This window comes from Eubalaena glacialis, chromosome 1, assembly GCF_028564815.1.
Source record: "Eubalaena glacialis isolate mEubGla1 chromosome 1, mEubGla1.1.hap2.+ XY, whole genome shotgun sequence".
NCBI classification, from domain to species: domain Eukaryota; kingdom Metazoa; phylum Chordata; class Mammalia; order Artiodactyla; family Balaenidae; genus Eubalaena; species Eubalaena glacialis.
Window position 1 is genome coordinate 14,258,809 of NC_083716.1, and position 16,059 is coordinate 14,274,867.

Genomic DNA, 16,059 nt, shown 5'->3' on the forward strand with positions numbered 1-16,059 from the left:
TTTATTTTTTTGGCTGCGTTGGGTCTTCGTTGCTGTGCGCGGGCTTTCTCTAGTTGCGGCGAGCGGGGGCTACTCTTCGTTGTGGTGTGTGGGCTTCTCATTGCGGTGGCTTCTCTTGTTGCAGAGCACGGGCTCTAGGCACGTGGGCTTCAGTAGTTGTGGCACAAGGGCTTCAGTAGTTGTGGCTTGCGGGCTCTAGAGCGCAGGCTCAGTAGTCTCGGCACACGGGCTTAGTTGCTCTGCAGAAACGTGGGATCGTCCTGGACCAACGCGTCCCTTGCGTTGGCCGTGAACCCGTGTCCATTGCACCACCAGGGAAGTCCCAAACTGTGCACTTTAAAAAGGTGAATTTTACGGTATGTGAATTATACCTCAGTAAAACAAACAAAAGAAAGAAGGGCAGGAGACACATGCAACAGCTGTGCGATCTTGGGCGAGGTGCTCGTTCTCTGTGATGCCCACGTTCCTAACATGAAAAGGGGGGCAGGTAACTGTGCCTCGTGGGTCGTTTGATAGTAAGTGAAATATTAGATGTTAAATGCCTCCCTGGGGGCTCAGCAACTATTTACTTGGTAAATAGTTGCTGCTGTCCCCCCTCTCCTCCATGCCCCCCACCCCAGACCCCATGGAAGAAGCTGACCAGGTGAATAAGCCCCCTTGGTTTGCCCTTGCAAAGGTTTGTTCAGTGATGGCCCAGAATTAAGAAAATGGCTAATTTCCAAATGGAATATAGCCATCCACTCAGTGTCCCCTCCCATAGGCATGGTGACGTGTGGGTGTAGATCAGATGATTCAAGAGCCTCGTGTATTGAACTCTATCCAAAAAGAATTGGGAACTTCAGAAGCATTTGGTATTATGTGATCGCTAGAAGAAATTTAGTGAATTCTAGAAATAGAGTAGAATAGAATTCTAGAAATAGGGCTAGAGGGAGCCAAAGAAGTGAGGTCGTAACACTGCTTTCATCTGTTCAAGTACCTCTTGTTTTGAGTACTTTTTGTGTGCCAGGTGCTATGCAAGTTCTGGCCACGTGGAAACAAACCCAGTGCATACAGTCGATGGGTGGGTGTCGTGAGGGGGTAACCGTGGGTGTTGAGTGTTCGGTGAAGGCAGAGGTTCTGCCCAAGGGCAGCAGCAGGGAATCCTCCCCCGAGGAGAGGGATCGCGGGCCTCTGACAGGCAGCAGCTGGAAGGGCGGGTGTTCTGCGCTGGTGGAACGGCCCAGGCACAGCTCAGGGGAAAGAAAACATAGCAAACCGCTGTGGGAAGCAGGCAGTTTGGAGCAGGCGAAGGGCAAGGCTACAGAGAGAGCAGGAACAGCGAGCTCCGGACGAGATCCTGTGAAGCCTCGAAGGCCAGGCGAAGGAATTCTTCCTGGGTCGTGGGGAGCCCTCAAAGGATTTATCGCAGGGGTTGCCATGGCCACAAGGATAGCGTTAGAGGAGGGGAGACCACGTGGTTCCGAGGGCCTGCAGTTGGAGGAGAGTGATATGTTAGCAGCTCACCAAGATCCTGAAGCAGGTCTGTCCGAGGGCTGAGGGCGAGGCCGAGACTCCAACTGTGGGGTCATTTGAGGAACATGAAAACCAGGGAGATAAAGGTGGTGGGGTGGAGGGAGGGAGTGGTTCCTGGGAAAAAATTCTTCTTTGAAAAGGGGTGGGGAGAGGATTCTAAGCGAGGAAGTGGGAGGGAGATGGGCTGGGTTCGCTTCAGGAAGAAGGTGGTGACCAGCCAGAGGCAGGAGCAGTAAGGCCAGCGGGGACCTTCGGAAGGGAAGCCGCCATTGGTCCAGGAGACAGTGAAGCAGGAGAGGAGGTGGACCTCCGTCGGCCTGAAGAGAAGGATCTCAGAGGGATGGGCTCAGTGCCTGGAGAAAGATGAAGGCACAGAGGGAGGTGGGGGCCTCCGGAATAAGAGGAGCAGCCATGGGGACTCAGGGAAAATGTAGAACTTGAGAACGTCCACGACACTGGAGTGTTTTTCAAGTTGGCCAAGAAGAAAGGCATGAACAGACCATCTCGCAAGGGAGGGAGGAGGTGGAGGGGGCAGAGGTCAGGCACGGGCTTAGGTGGGTGGGTGGTTGTGGACCTGTCGGCTCAGCCAGAAGCTTCCAGAACCTTCTCCGAGCAGGGAACACGTTGTAAAGAAATTCCATGCAGAAGAGCTGTTTGAGGAGGTGTATAGGAACTAGGCCCTGTGTCAGGGGCTGGCTGGTGTTTGAGGGGCAGGTGGGCTCAGTGCAGAGGGGGACTATTGCATGTTGGACCAGAATAAGCTCAAGTAGAATATCTCAGAAGTCACGTCCCTGGAGCAGTCTCACTATTCACGAGGGACAGTCAGTGAAAGTGCCTGACGTGAGATGCTCAGTCAGTGCCAGGTCCCTTCCCTTCCAAGCTGATCTCCACCCGCTGGCGAACAAAGAGTTCATCAGACAACTTTCCATACGGCCAGGGAAGCCCATCATTCATCTTTGAGCCTTTTCCTGTTTAAAGAGTTTAAAATAGCCTGGATGGTTATAGGCACCACGCTTAGAATCCCTCCCAACCCATCACATGCTCACCTGCTTTTAAAGCCCAGTGCAGACCTGCAAGGAAATAAAACATGATTAAAAAAACGAAAATAAACACAAACAAAAAATGGCTCTTTCACCAGCAATCCCACGCCTGGACAAATATCCTGAAAAGATACATGCAAATTCAAAAAGATACATGCACCCTAGTGTTCATAGCAGCACTATTTACAATAGCAAAGACGTGGACGTAACCTAAATGTCCATCGACAGATGAATGGATAAAGAAGATGTGGTACATATATACAATGGAATATTAGCCATTAAAAAGAATGAAATAAGGTGATTTGGAGCAACATGGATGGACCTAGAGATTATCACACTAAGTGAAGTAAGTCAGACAGAGAAAGACAAATATCATATGTCATTTATATGTGGAATCTAAAAAAATGATACAAATGAACTTATATATAAAATAGAAACAGACCCACAGACATAGAAAACAAACTTATGGTTACCAAAGGGGAAAGGGGTGGGGAGGGATAAATTAGGAGTTTGGGATTTAAATTAGGAGTTTGACAGTACTATATATGAAATAAGTAAACAACAAGGACCTACTGTATAGCACAGGGAGCTATATTCGATATCTTATAATAACCTATAATGGAAAAGAATCTGAAAAAGAACATATATATATATATATATATATATATGTTCATATATATATTCATTCATATATATATCTCTATATATATTCATTCATATATATATATCTATATATATCTATCTGAATTGCTTTGCTGTACACCAGCAATTTACACAACATTGTAAATCAGTTATGCCTCAATTTAAAAAAATAAAAGGTTGTTTCACGTTGGTCTAAAGCAGAGATGTTTTTAAAAACACGTTTATTAAAAAAAGTTTAGTGAATGTACTGAACCACACACTTATAAATGGTTAAGATGGTGAATTTTATGTTACGTGTATTTTCTCACAATGAAACGTGAAAAGTTTTTTTTAAAAGGGAAAAAAAATTTACTGATCAAAGAGGAAGTTAGTTCAGTGAGAGGGTGGGTCAGCCCCAAGATAACTATGTGAAACAATAGAGAAAATGAGATACCCATTAGAAAAAAAATCGCCAGCCTATTAATCTTCTGAAACATGTCCCCAGAGTGGACTTTGATGCAGAAGCTCATTAGTGTGTGTTTAGGTTTGATTTCAGATTTGTCTGGTGAATGTGGCAACAGGAGGGGAGGAGAAGGGAGGAACAAGCATCAATCAGAGGTCTTCTCTGGGCCGGATGTTCCCTGTGTGTTCTCCTTTAATCTTGCCAGTAATGCTGTGGGTTAGTGTTATTCTTCCCATTTTACCGGTGGGAATACTGAGTCTGAGAGCTATTCTAGAGACATATTTTGTCTACCTGGGCCTGGTGGAAACCTCTGATGCTTCCACCCGTCCTGTTTATCCACATGGGTCCCACTGATTTTCTTTTTTTTGAAGAAGAGTTGATTTACAATGTTGTGCCCATCTCTGCTGTACAGCAAAGTGACTCAGCTATACACATATAAACATCCTTTTTTTTTTTTAATATTATTTTCCTTTATGGTTTATCCCAGGAGATTGCGTATACAGTAGGACCTTGTTGTTTATCCATTCTAAATGCAATAGTTTGCATTTACCAACCCCAAACTCCCAGCCCATCCCTCTCTCTCCCCTACCTCCCCACCCCTCCGCCCTTGGCAACCACAAGTCTGAGCTCTATGTCTGTGAGTCTGTTTCTGTTTTGTAGATAGGTTTTACATTAACTGAAAGTCAAGGGCAGCACGGTTCTTGCTTAGGTCGTGTTGTTCCTACCCTTCCCATCTTGCCAGGAAAACTCCACTGATGTGCTGGGCCTGCAGTAAGGTGGGTGACAGTGACAACTCTGATAACAAATGCTACCAGTCGTTAAGCATTCCTGTGGGCCAGGCACTGTTCAGATACGAGACCAAAAGTAAAAATTTAGTTAAGACCTTGGCCTTTCAAGTCAAGATAGACCTGCATCTGGGTCCAAACTTTGGCTCTGCTACTTTCTAGCTGGGCAATCATCACAAAGATACCGAACGTATCTAGGCCTTAGTTTGCCACCTGTAGAAGAGGGGCAGTGCTAATCTCTTCCTAACAGGATTCTCAAGTGGATTAATGAGGTTGAGGTATGGAAAGGGCTTAACAAGGTTGACACTGGAGCAAGCTGTCAGGAAGTGTAGCTCTCAGGAAATTATCAATCCTCCCAATAACTGTATGAGCTTATTATTATCCCTACTGCACAGATAAGGAAGCTGAGGCCTGAGAGGTTGTCACTTGCCCTAAATCACATGACTAGGAAGTGGCCAAAGGCCTCAGATCTGCCCATCTCCCACCTGCAGCCACATCTAGGGAATGGAAGGAGCTGGGAGCTCCCTGTTTGCTGTATATTCAGAAAACAGACTCTTGTTCCTGACGCTGATAAGTTCGGGGGGCTGTGGAATAGACGCCCCGAGAGTTCACGGCCAGGAAGCCTGGATTTTCAGCAAAGCCACAGGAGGACCAGCTCTGTCCACTTGACCTGCTGCATTTTCCTTGGCTTTAGGAGCTGAGCGATCAGACTGGTTCAGAGTTCGAGAACTCTGATGTCAGATGGGTTATCACAGTGCCTGCCATCTGGAAACAGCCCGCCAAGCAGTTCATGAGACAAGCTGCCTACCAGGTAAGTGCGGGGCTGGGGGCGGGCAGGGCCCAAGATGCACCTGGCGGTGGCTGTCACCCCACTCCAGGGTCCCCCAGCATTCACAGGCCTCCTTGGGGAGGCAGCGAGGGGTCTCCCACAGGCGGGGGGCCAGGAGCCTTCCCATTCCTCAGCTTCCTCCCGGGGGAGCAGCGGGGGTCAGACGGACAAGGGGAGGGGCTGGGCTCAGTTTTCCTTCTGACTTTATTCATTTCCAGGTCTTGTTGCCCTTGTAGGTTCCTTGGGGCTAGGATTGCAAACTGAGGTTCAGAGATATTTCTCTGTGGGCAAATGGAAGTGAGACCCTCAAGGAAAAGTCTTGGGGAACAAGAATATTTGAACAAGGAAGAAATAAAGACAAGGCCAATGGCCATGAGCCAGGCACATCAGCCTGGTGGAGGCTGAAAGCTGCACATATGCAGCTGGGAAATAAAGGAAGTACGATTGTCCTCTGCACGGTTCATCTTAGGAGCAACACAGGAGCACGGCATGTATGGGCACCCCAGACAGGGGAGAGGGCTGCTGGACCTGCCCGGTGGAGGACACCCACAGCTGGGTGAGGGCAGTGGTACAGTTAGGGAGCGTGCCAGTCAACACGGCGCCATGGAGACAGAGCATTCCAGCGTCGACGGCCAGCCCATCCCTCGTGGGTGCAGGGGGCACCACTGGTGCCAAAACCCTCGTAGCCTCCAACCCTCACATTGTTTGCGGACAACCTGTGCCACGACGGGGCTTCCATGAGTGTCTGACTTCATGGCAAGAATGGCTGGCCGTACTGACCTGCTGTTCTGGTCCTGGGGACAGAGCTGGCCCCTGTTGTACTTAGTCCCCTGGGTTAATAAATGAAAGCCGACCCTGGGGCCTGGGTCAAGTCTGTGCTGAGAATCAGTTTTCAGAGCCTTCAACCTGAGTGGGCTGGGGAAAGTCACAAAGGTCATAGATGTCCCCTTGTCCCCTGCTACACCTCTCAGGAGAGAACCACCTTTCCCTGGAGACACACCTTTGATGTTGAGTCTGTGGCCCCATGTATAAATATAAACCTTTCCTTTCAAAACCCCCATCTAATCAACACTGATCTCTGAACACAGTCAAATGGCCCCAGGCACCTTGGCGTCAGGAATTGTCCTGGACGCTTGAGGCTTTACGCCAGGCGGCAGGTAGAGTTCAAGGAAGGGCAGTGTTCCACCCCTGCCCGCCCTGCACTCTCCCATTCCCTTCCTTTCCTTCCCTGCCCCAGGCTGGCTCCTCTGCTCTCCCCTTCCTCTGTTCAGCGTGAGAATCTGGCTCAGTCTTTGTGTTTGCCAAAAATAGATTTGTTTTTAAAGGGATGAAGGAAGAAGGTGGAAGTTCCAGAAAGAGGCAACTTCTTTAAAAAGGAAGAGACACAAATGCAGTTTCACTGTCCATGGGATCCCTGGGCATCAGGGAGCTTTTCCTTGGTGTCAGCCTTCAGGCAGTGTCCAAAGACCCAAAGATGGGACACTGGGACATGGCTGTCTGCTAAGACACAGCCCGGGATCCTGAATTTTCCCAGGAAGGATACTCAAGAATCATGGTTCTAACTTTCATTTTCCAGCCCATGGGAAGACTTCAGCAACAAACATGTGACCTGGAAAGGGGACAGTTCTTATTTTTAGCGTGAAAAAGAAAGAGGTGCGGTGACTTGTAGATTTGTCGGGGCTGATGGAGCCCTGGGCCGGCTCTTCAAGGACTGCCTCTCTGAGTGGGTGGGGCCAGTGTGGGGAGAGGCCCCTTACACTGGGGAGGCCAAGGGGGAAACCAGGCTGAGGGGGGCATGGCATCCTCTGGGCTTTGGCACCTCAGGCAGTAGGAGGGCCAGCAGCTCCTGGGCAGGGCCCAGGTGACCAGCATGGATGGAGGGGATAGGGGACTTTGCTTCCTGAGGCCCAGAGACGCCCTGTGGATCGGCCTGTCCTCTCCATGCCGGGTAACGTTTGTCCAGGGCAGTGTCTGTGCAGCTTAATGTTTGGCCCTTTGTAGCTCTGATTTGATACTTGTGTTCAGTTTACAGTCACTGGATGGATTTTAAGATGGCAGGTACCATTCATTCATTCTTTGTTCACTCATTCATTTATTCATTAAACAAGCCTGCGCCGGGGGCCTCCTGTGTCAGGACTGTGGTAGGTGCTCGAGTCATAGGACAGGAGCCCTACTCTCAAATCACTTGCATCCAAGTGGTTCATTGAAGCCATTTGTACTTCTGGCAAGGGACAGGTGGCATATCAGGGGCACCCTCTTTAGCCTGTCTTCTGGGAGAGTCTTCATGACAAGATGGAAATGGAGCTTGCTACTCTCCAAAATTAGCATCTCTCCAACTCTCCCTCTTCACCTCCCATTTATTATGCAGAGTAAGAAAGATGCATACCTGTGATGGTTACACTTATGTGTCAACCTGACTGGGCCTAGGGATACCCAGATATTTGGTCAAACATCATTCTGAGTGTTGCTGTGAGTATGTTTTAGGATGAGATTAACATTTAAACTGATTGACTGAATAGAGCAGATTGCCCTCCCTAAGGTGGGTGGGTCTCATTCAATCAGTGGAAGGCCTGACTAGAACAAAAGGCTGAACCTTCCTAGATAAAATAAGAGGGAATTCCTCCTGTCTGCCTGCCTGCCTGCCTTCAGACTGGAACATTGCTTTCCCCCTGCCTTTGGACTCCAACTGAAATATCGGCTCCTCCTGGGTCTTGAGCCTGCCGGCAAGGGAATTATACCATTGGCCCTCCTGGCTGTCCAGCTTGCCGACCGAGGTCCTGGGATTTGACAGTCTCCATAATCGTGTAAGCCAATTCCTTATAACAAATCTCTTTCTACATATACATACATTCTACTGGTTCTGTTTCTCTGGAGAAACCGGATAAATACAGAATCTGAGCAAAAAACACAGTTCTTGGCCCGCCCAGCTTCTGAAATCTGAGAGCGCCCACCAGCCCTTCCACCTGAAGTGCTGCCTGTCGGCCTGGCTTCTGACAGATGAACAGGAAGGATGAGGAGGTGGGATGGTTCTCTGTCAGGGCAGCTGGGAAACTGGTCTGTCCACCCCGCTTGCCTGTGGCAAAGGGAGCCCCTCCTTCCGGGCTCATGGGAGCCCTCCTGAGCCCAAGTTCATGGCACAGTCACATGGAGGCTGAACGTCATTCTCCACCGGCCTGGTGGAGGGGGAAGAGGCCTGGACCAGAGCCAGGAGATGAATCTCTGGGCAGCATCTCCCGTGGAGAAGCAGGCCTGCAGGGGGTGGGCCTGGGGCCTGCACTTGGAGGACTGAGATTCACTACCAGTGAGGGCTGCCCAGCACTTGACATGGGGACAGTTTCATCTGTGAAACTTCCAAAACTCCTCTTATGTCAAGTGATTGTTGAGAAAGTGGGTTAAATCTCCATCTTTTATAATCCACAGCCTCGGGACAGCTTTAGACCTTTTAAGAGCATTCAGTGAAAAGATGGTGGCAGAAGGAACAGCTGCTGCCTCTTCTGAGGCCCTCAGAAAAGACCCAGAATGAGGAGATAGTCCCACTGCATCCTGAGCACATCATGCATAGGAGGTAGTCCAGTGTATTTCTAGAGGCATTTTGCCTAAAATGTGTAACTCTAGTAGGTTCCAGAAACCTGTTAAATAAATGATCTTCCCCAACGTACGATGATCTCCTCTAACACGGAGTTGCAGCTTGCATTTGCCTCCCTCTCTGAACAAACGGCAGTGAAAAATAATCACATCAGGAAAGAAACCCAACCCCATGACACTCAGAAGCCGTGCAGCTGTAGCTCTTTGCAGTTTGACACCAGGCCAGCTGAGCACTCCGCTGGTCTGGCTGTTTTTCTCGGCTGTGGACACAGCCCCTGGCGGATTTTCCTGGCTGACTGCAGGGCCAAGGAGCAGAGTGGTCAAGGTGGTAACTGCCCACGTACCCTCGGGCTCCCTGGAGTGCGGTCTTCTCACCCACCCGCTCCTTTCAGGTGGAGCTCGTGACCAGGAAGCAGAGCGCTAAAAACTACTACGATGGAGCTCTTGCTGGCCCAGATTCGTGGAGAAGTCTAATGGGGTGGCAACCTCCTTGTTCAGACGCTTTCTGATTGCAGAATCCTCGGGTCATGTTTGAAATGCTCTCATGAGAAGGGCCAGAAATTGCAGAATAAAGGCTGGCTGGAGGGATGGGTGATTCATTCATTCGGCAGCTGTCCTCTGAGCACCTACTGTGTGCTCCGGGGCAAGAAGACCTGACTGCTGCCCCTAGAAAATGTACCATCTTGCAGGAGAGGCTAGACAGGTCCGCATGGATCTATAGTCGGGGGCAGAATATGCTAGGTGCTGGGCCGGGGACCAAACAGAGGGAGAGCTCACGTTGGAACGGAACAGTGGCCTTGAGATACCAGCTCCAGAGGCAGAATTATTGAAAGCGGAGAGAGAGCTCTCCTGCCCCGGTTGACCCTGGCCTGATCCCAGGAAAAGACCCCCAGGTCTCCTGCCAGCCGCCAGGCCAGAGGGCTTCTGCTGAGAAGGATGGCAAGTGTTTTCATGCGGAAACAAAGCTAACATTTCAGGGCACTGGATCCGTCTGCGCAGAGATAAAGACATCTGGGTTTCGGAGAGTCTGGCAGAGACTTTCGCATTTCCTCCTTCTCTTGGAGCCCACCAGCAGCTCTGGGAAGCCTCCTGGTGACTGGGAATCCGTGCAGAGGCAGCTGCCTCCCTTTGCCTCCCCCTCACCTCTCCCTGTGGCCTCCATGAGAGTTTGCTGGTAGGGACACGGCCCCTCACTCTCACTGGGGAGTGGACACGGGGGCTGGCTTAAGCAAAGGAGTGTGGTTACTTTGTCCTGGGCCTCCCAGGTACTGCCGGGGCCTCCACTGACCTTGCCTTTCCCCTCCCCTATGGTTTGGGGTCCTCTTCACCTCTGCTTCTGTCGGCATCCTGAGCAGGGTACTGTGGGGAACTCCCCATGGAAATGGGTCAAAGCTTTTGCTGTGGCGCTGAGGCCAGCCCAGCTGGGGAGGGACAGGTGAAAGGCCCCCCGAGCGGTGCAGCCCACGCTGTTCGGGGCAGGTTCAGGTCAGCCTGCTTGTCTTTCACATCTTCAGGATGTGGGAGCATTCGGTGGGGGGGTGGTCTCAGTCACACACCAGGTACCCTCGGACGCTCTTGAGTGAAGAGCCTGCTTACTCCAGGCTCTCCACTCCTCTGGACCTCTTGATGTGATTTTCCACATAGATATTTCACATGTAAGTTAGAGATCCTGCTCAGAATTTCTGGGAAGGCATGGAGGGGAATAAGGGCGTCTATTTTCTGCTCTCCTTTGTCCCCTGCTGTCCCCATTCCCGCTGGGCCCAGGCCCCTGTTGCTCTTACCAGCCACATGGGAGCTGCCTGGCTGGTTGACCTCCCAGTGGGACACAATGACAGGAATGTGCCTTTTGAGTGGGCAGAGCCCGTGCCTTTCCTCCACACTGAGTCCCGGGCACCACTCTGCTCTGCCCCCGCTAGCCTCCTCCCAGTTTATCCTCCATCCTGAACTTTGGAGGAGAGGCTTATACATCCAGGGCCCACTGTTGCTTTGTAACGCGTCTCTCCTTCTTCCTCAGCCCATGTTGTGGGAGCTGGGCCTGTGAGCTTCTGTTCTAGGAGGGCCTTGGCTTTACGTACAAACCCATGAGGATAGAAGAACCAGTCCACGAGTGCTGTTCTGTAGACGGGGCTCCTCCTGGTGTCAGTTTGGATTTCTTCTTCTGGGATCCTGGGGATAAAGGTTCAGAGGTTTCACTGTTCCTGGTGGCACCTGACACATGTAACCCATGTCCTATTTCATCGGGCATTTTAACCTTTGTCTGCCTTTGTGCTGAGGATGTCTGGGGAGACCCTATGAGAAAGCAAGGCTGGGGGAGGGGGCACCTTTATTCCCTTGGATGGGGAAATCTTGTCGCGCATCTGTGTCACTAACCTATTGACCCATGTAAGCTAAGGGCAGACCTGGCCTCTTTGACCTGGGGACCCTGCTGATGGGCACAGATGCTGCCCATGTGGTCGGCCTCAGCCAAGGGTACAAGGCAGGAAGGAGGCAGGTTCCTGGCGGAGGGTGTAGGCGTGTGCGGTTCCATCTGGTTTTGTAATTCAGTCCAGACGGGTTCTCCCCTTGTGAGGCATTCATGTTTTTGGCAAAGTGGAGATTTTCAGTTTGGGGTGTGGTTATTAGGGACAATGAATGACAGCAGGTCTAGGCAGTACTGTCGCAGAGTAAATAGCGTACCTTCAAACCAGTTCAGGAGGAGTATTAGGGGCACCCACGGATTTTGTCAAAGTACAGAGGCCTGGGCCCTACCCCAGTACCTGGAGTTACTAAGAGTAGGAGAGCTGAGAACCAATCAGAGAGCTGGTCTGCAAGGCTCAAGACCTGGGCCTGGGCTGCTCTGCCACTTCTCTGGGATACCCTGGAGCCTAAGACTGTCCCGGGTTTAGCACTGAAAGGCCAGTGTCCCAGGAAACCGGGACAGTTGGTTGCCCTACCTCTCTGAGCCTTGGTTTCTTTCTTCATAAAGTGAAGGGGTTGGACGAAAGGCATTTCTAATTTCTAACCTGAACTCCCCTCCCCTCCTTGCCCAATAATTGACCCTCCTAAGCTCCTTCCGCCCATGCCCGTGACTCTAGGCCAGCTCTTCCCCACCGGGTCACTGTACATGTGTGACATTAGGCAGACCTTTGTCCTTGGTTGACGAGATGAGTCCACTAAACCTCCCGGGGCGTGGGGAGATCTGGGAGCCTTCTCCAAAGTGGGTGCCACACAAGGGCGCATCCCGGGTTTCCTCGGAAATGGCAGCAAAGACAGCAAACACAGTGGTGATAGAAGGAGCTAGTTTTTATTTCCCATTGTGCTGGCAACCAAGGAAAGCCGTGAGCTTGGGCAGCTTCAACAAGCAAGCTAGCTCTCGTGCTCCGGGTCAAGGCCGTGAGAGGCCAAGCCGGGCTGTGTCTCTGAGCACCCTCAGAAGGCTGGTCCCGGAGCCTCCTGGCTGCCCTTCGTGAAGTCTGGAGGGGCTGTGACTGGAACAAGCCAGATGTCACGGGGCAGAAGCATTTCTGCTGTGAAAGGGATAGAGGCTTTGAATAAGATAACTGTCAGTGGCCTTTCCCCCTGCACGCTAGGAAACGGGGACTCTGTGGGATTCCAGGGGGGGCTTTCTCCTGGAGCCCCCCTGGTGCTCTGGAGATAACAGGTCAGATTCCCACACAACAGACTCAGACGCTTGCATAGCTGAGGCCCAGTGATGGCCCTTCTGTTTCCTAGGCCACCAAAGATTGGGCTTTGCTACGATTCAGTCAGACCATTTAGTCCTGGAACCGGGAACAGACCATCGGCCTTCCATCCCGTGGTGGTTTTCAAAGTTTTCGGTCCTTTGGCCCCTTTGTGCTTGTCAGTTCTGGGCCAAGCAGGCCCCAAATGCAGGAGGCCCTGAGGCTCACAGGGCCTGGAATTTCCCAAGGGCGCTTGTACATTTTCTTTTCCCACTCTGTGATGTTTGGGTACCTGGCTTGGGGACCAGCACCCGATCACCCCCGATTTTAGGCTCTGGAGAGGCCTGTGGAGGGAATTTCCCAAACAAGCAGAGTGTGAGTGTCCCTTCCTTGCGGGGTGTCAGCCCAAGGCGTGGGTGTCCTTGGAGGGGTCCCAGCCTTGCCTTCTGTCTTCCAGGCAGGCCTGGCTTCCCCCGAGAACTCGGAGCAACTCTTCATTGCCTTGGAGCCCGAGGCGGCCTCCATCTACTGCCGGAAGCTGCGGTTACACCAGATGACTGAGCTGAGCAGCAAGGCCACGGTCAATGGGTACAGCTCCAGTGACACAGTAGGAGCTGGGTTTGCACAGGGTACCTCCTGCTCTCTCTCTCCCCCTCCCCGCTGTCTTCCCTCCAGCCCCCTGCATGTTTCTGTGCCTTGGAGTTTTGAAGGCACTCAGTGCGGTCGTGAGAAATCAAGATGCTTCTGGAGGAGGTTGGCCCTTAAGTATCTCTGTGCTCAGCCCCCCTACCTGGCCCCTCCAAGGACCCCCGTAAACTCAGCAGTGGTTACCCTAGTTCGTCACCCACCCAAGTACCTTAGGGGAGGACACTTCTCTCCAAGAACCCAAGGGTGGCCTGAGAGTGGCTCTCGGCCTTGCATTTTACTAGGCGTTTAATCTCTCCTCTCTATTAACTGATTCTTAATCTAATCCCACTTGCTTGTTATTAATTCCTCCATTAAGACTGTTGATTTATTGCTGACTCACTCATTGGGGCCGCTTCGTGTGTGATGAGCTCATTATGTGTCTTAACTATAAACCTGGCGAGAGTTGAAACTAGAGATGGAAAGGGCTGACTTTTCCTGAGGGGCTGATGCTCATTAAGCTGTGGGAAGGAGCACCGCCCATGGAGACCCGGGATGGGCATTTTAAGGGCCTTTTTCTCTTTAATATTTACTATATGCAAGTTGCTCACAATCTTGTGCCTCAGGACTGTTTTCCCTGGAATGCAGGGCTCCGTCGGTCTGTCCAGGGCCACGGAGTCTGCAGACACCCTGGATCACTCAGAGCCACGTGAGTGAGCATGGAAGCTGATGGGAGCTGGGGAGGTGGCGCTGTGCACCCCGGCTCTGAACTCTGTGCCCGGGTGAGGGCTCCGAGGACAGAAAACCCCCCATCGCCCAAGCCCATCTCCATCCTGCCCTGCAAGGCCCAGGCCCAGGAGGAGAGGGATGCCATCAGTGAGGACGGTCACCGGTTGGTCCCAAGCTTTTCTTGGTCCTCTTCTCAATGCCTGTCTCTGCACTGCCCGGGGTGCTGGGGCCCAGGCTTACCCTTCGCAGGCACACATTCCTGCCCAGACAGGCCTCTCTTCCTCTTCACAGGGTGACTCTGCCCCGGCAGCCACTGCTCTGCATTTTTAACCCAGGATGGAGGCGTCTGTGAGCCTCAGCCACGAGACAGTGGCAAGAAGTTCGCTTGTCCCCAGGCTGCTGCCTCAGCCTGCTGGGGCCATGTGTTCGCACCCTGGATCTGATTCACCCAGAATGAATGGAAACGGGCTTCCCTCTAAGTCTGAGGGCTTGATTTGCCTTTTTCTCGCAATGCTTGGCCTCCCCAGCATGCCAAGGCTGGCCTCACTGCTAACTAAATCCAATGCATTCATGTTTTAAATACTCAAGATGATCTCGTTATTTAAATTTCCTTCTTCATTGTTGTAACTGGAAAAAAGAGGAATGACTGACTGGGCTGTATATTTCATATGCTGATTCTTACTCAGTTGTTCATAAACAGCAGCTCATGTCAGAATTAGCTAATTCAACACAGCATTCCTTGATACTTCTTAAGTATAACATTCACATTTGAGGGGGAAATTTTTTTGAATGCTTGCCTTCCCCAAGAGCTCAGTTTTTGGTTCCCTTCCTTTAACATATCCTACCTACCCTCACACTGCCCTGTGTCTGTGTCCTGTGCCTTGTGGGATTTACTGTTTTTTCCTGTGCTCAGAGGGGTGTCTTTGGTTTTTGAAATCCTCAAATTGTTGGCCACCATCCCTCAGAGGGGCAGTGAGACAGGGGTTCTGTCTCAGTCTTGCTTTACGGTGGGAACCCGTCTCCCGGAAGGACACGGTGCTTGCTATGTGTGGAGGCCTGGCAGAGCACTTAATCCGGGATACCCAGGATGGCATTAATACCCTGAGACCCCCTGGCTGTTTTCTGCCCTCTGATGCTCCTCCCTGATGGACGCCCAGTGGCCACCACTGAGGAGACCAGAGCTGGCATTCTGCCCCCAGCACTGCAGGGTTTGCTGTCGGTATTATTTTACTCCAAAAAGACTTAATGAGATTAGAAAAGGCTACATTTTTCACAATCTTGGGCTTAATTTGCCCGAAAAATGAGATAATTTTTTGAAGCTCAGAACATGTTTTATTAGCCTCACTAGGCCGTTTTTTATGAATGCCATTTCGTTAGTCGTCTAGATTGTTTTAGAAAACCAATGCCCACTACAAGGCGTGCAATGTAAGTTCATCTGGAGCAGAGAAGCCCTGAGTTTGGAGATCCCTCCCAGGCCCACGGGGACTCTTTAATCGGGGGCTGGCCTCTCCGCTGTAAACCGGAGCCTGAGGAACTTAAGGCTGGCCCGGTGTTTGCCATTCTAATCCCCAGAGAAATGTTTTGCAGACACTGTGCTCCTTGCTGAAGGAGGCTGGAGGGTCAAGGGTTCTTTATTGGATAACCAGCAACAGCTGGATTTGTAGGGCTTGGGGACTAAAAAATTGGTCGGGGGGACACTTGTGGGATGGGACAGCAGAGTGGTGGACAGAGCCTTCGTCTGTAAAACCAGGATTGCTCTAAATTGTTCATTGTAGTGATCATTTGTTGGGTTCCCAGTCTCATACTTGGTGCTTTGCCTTCCTTATCACCTGCTGTGTGCCTGGTGTCACAGAGGGTGCTGAGGATAAATCAGAGGGCTGGTCCCTGCTCTGCCTGTGAGAGGCGTCAAGTGATTTGCCCAAATTCCCATCGTGCCTGTGCTCTGCTGCTTCCCAGGCTCCCTCTCACAGCACCTTTCCCACCTCTTAACATTCGTATTCTGCTTTTTCAGACTTCACTCTAAATTGTTAAATCTCAAAGGCAGAGGGGGTCCGTGGTCTGAGGGTTAATTTCAGGCTGCAAGACAGAGTCGTGGGAACTGCAAGTCCCTTGACCTCCCTGACCTGGTTTCCTCGTCTGAACACAGGACGATGTGATTTGTGCCTGTCCGCCTCACGGGGCTGTCAGGAGGCCTGCGGGAGATGAAATACCC

At 51.3% G+C, this 16,059-nt stretch overlaps 1 protein-coding gene across 1 annotated transcript in view; it reads left to right on the forward strand.

The window, feature by feature from the left end:
- Nucleotides 1–16,059, forward strand: part of HSPA12A (heat shock protein family A (Hsp70) member 12A) — a 67,656-nt gene that overhangs the window by 43,356 nt on the left and 8,241 nt on the right. Inside the window, exons 6-7 of the mRNA XM_061191030.1 lie at nt 5,116–5,232; nt 12,952–13,123. Of these exons, the coding sequence (XP_061047013.1) occupies nt 5,116–5,232; nt 12,952–13,123 (289 nt within the window). The remainder of the gene's footprint in view (nt 1–5,115; nt 5,233–12,951; nt 13,124–16,059) is intronic.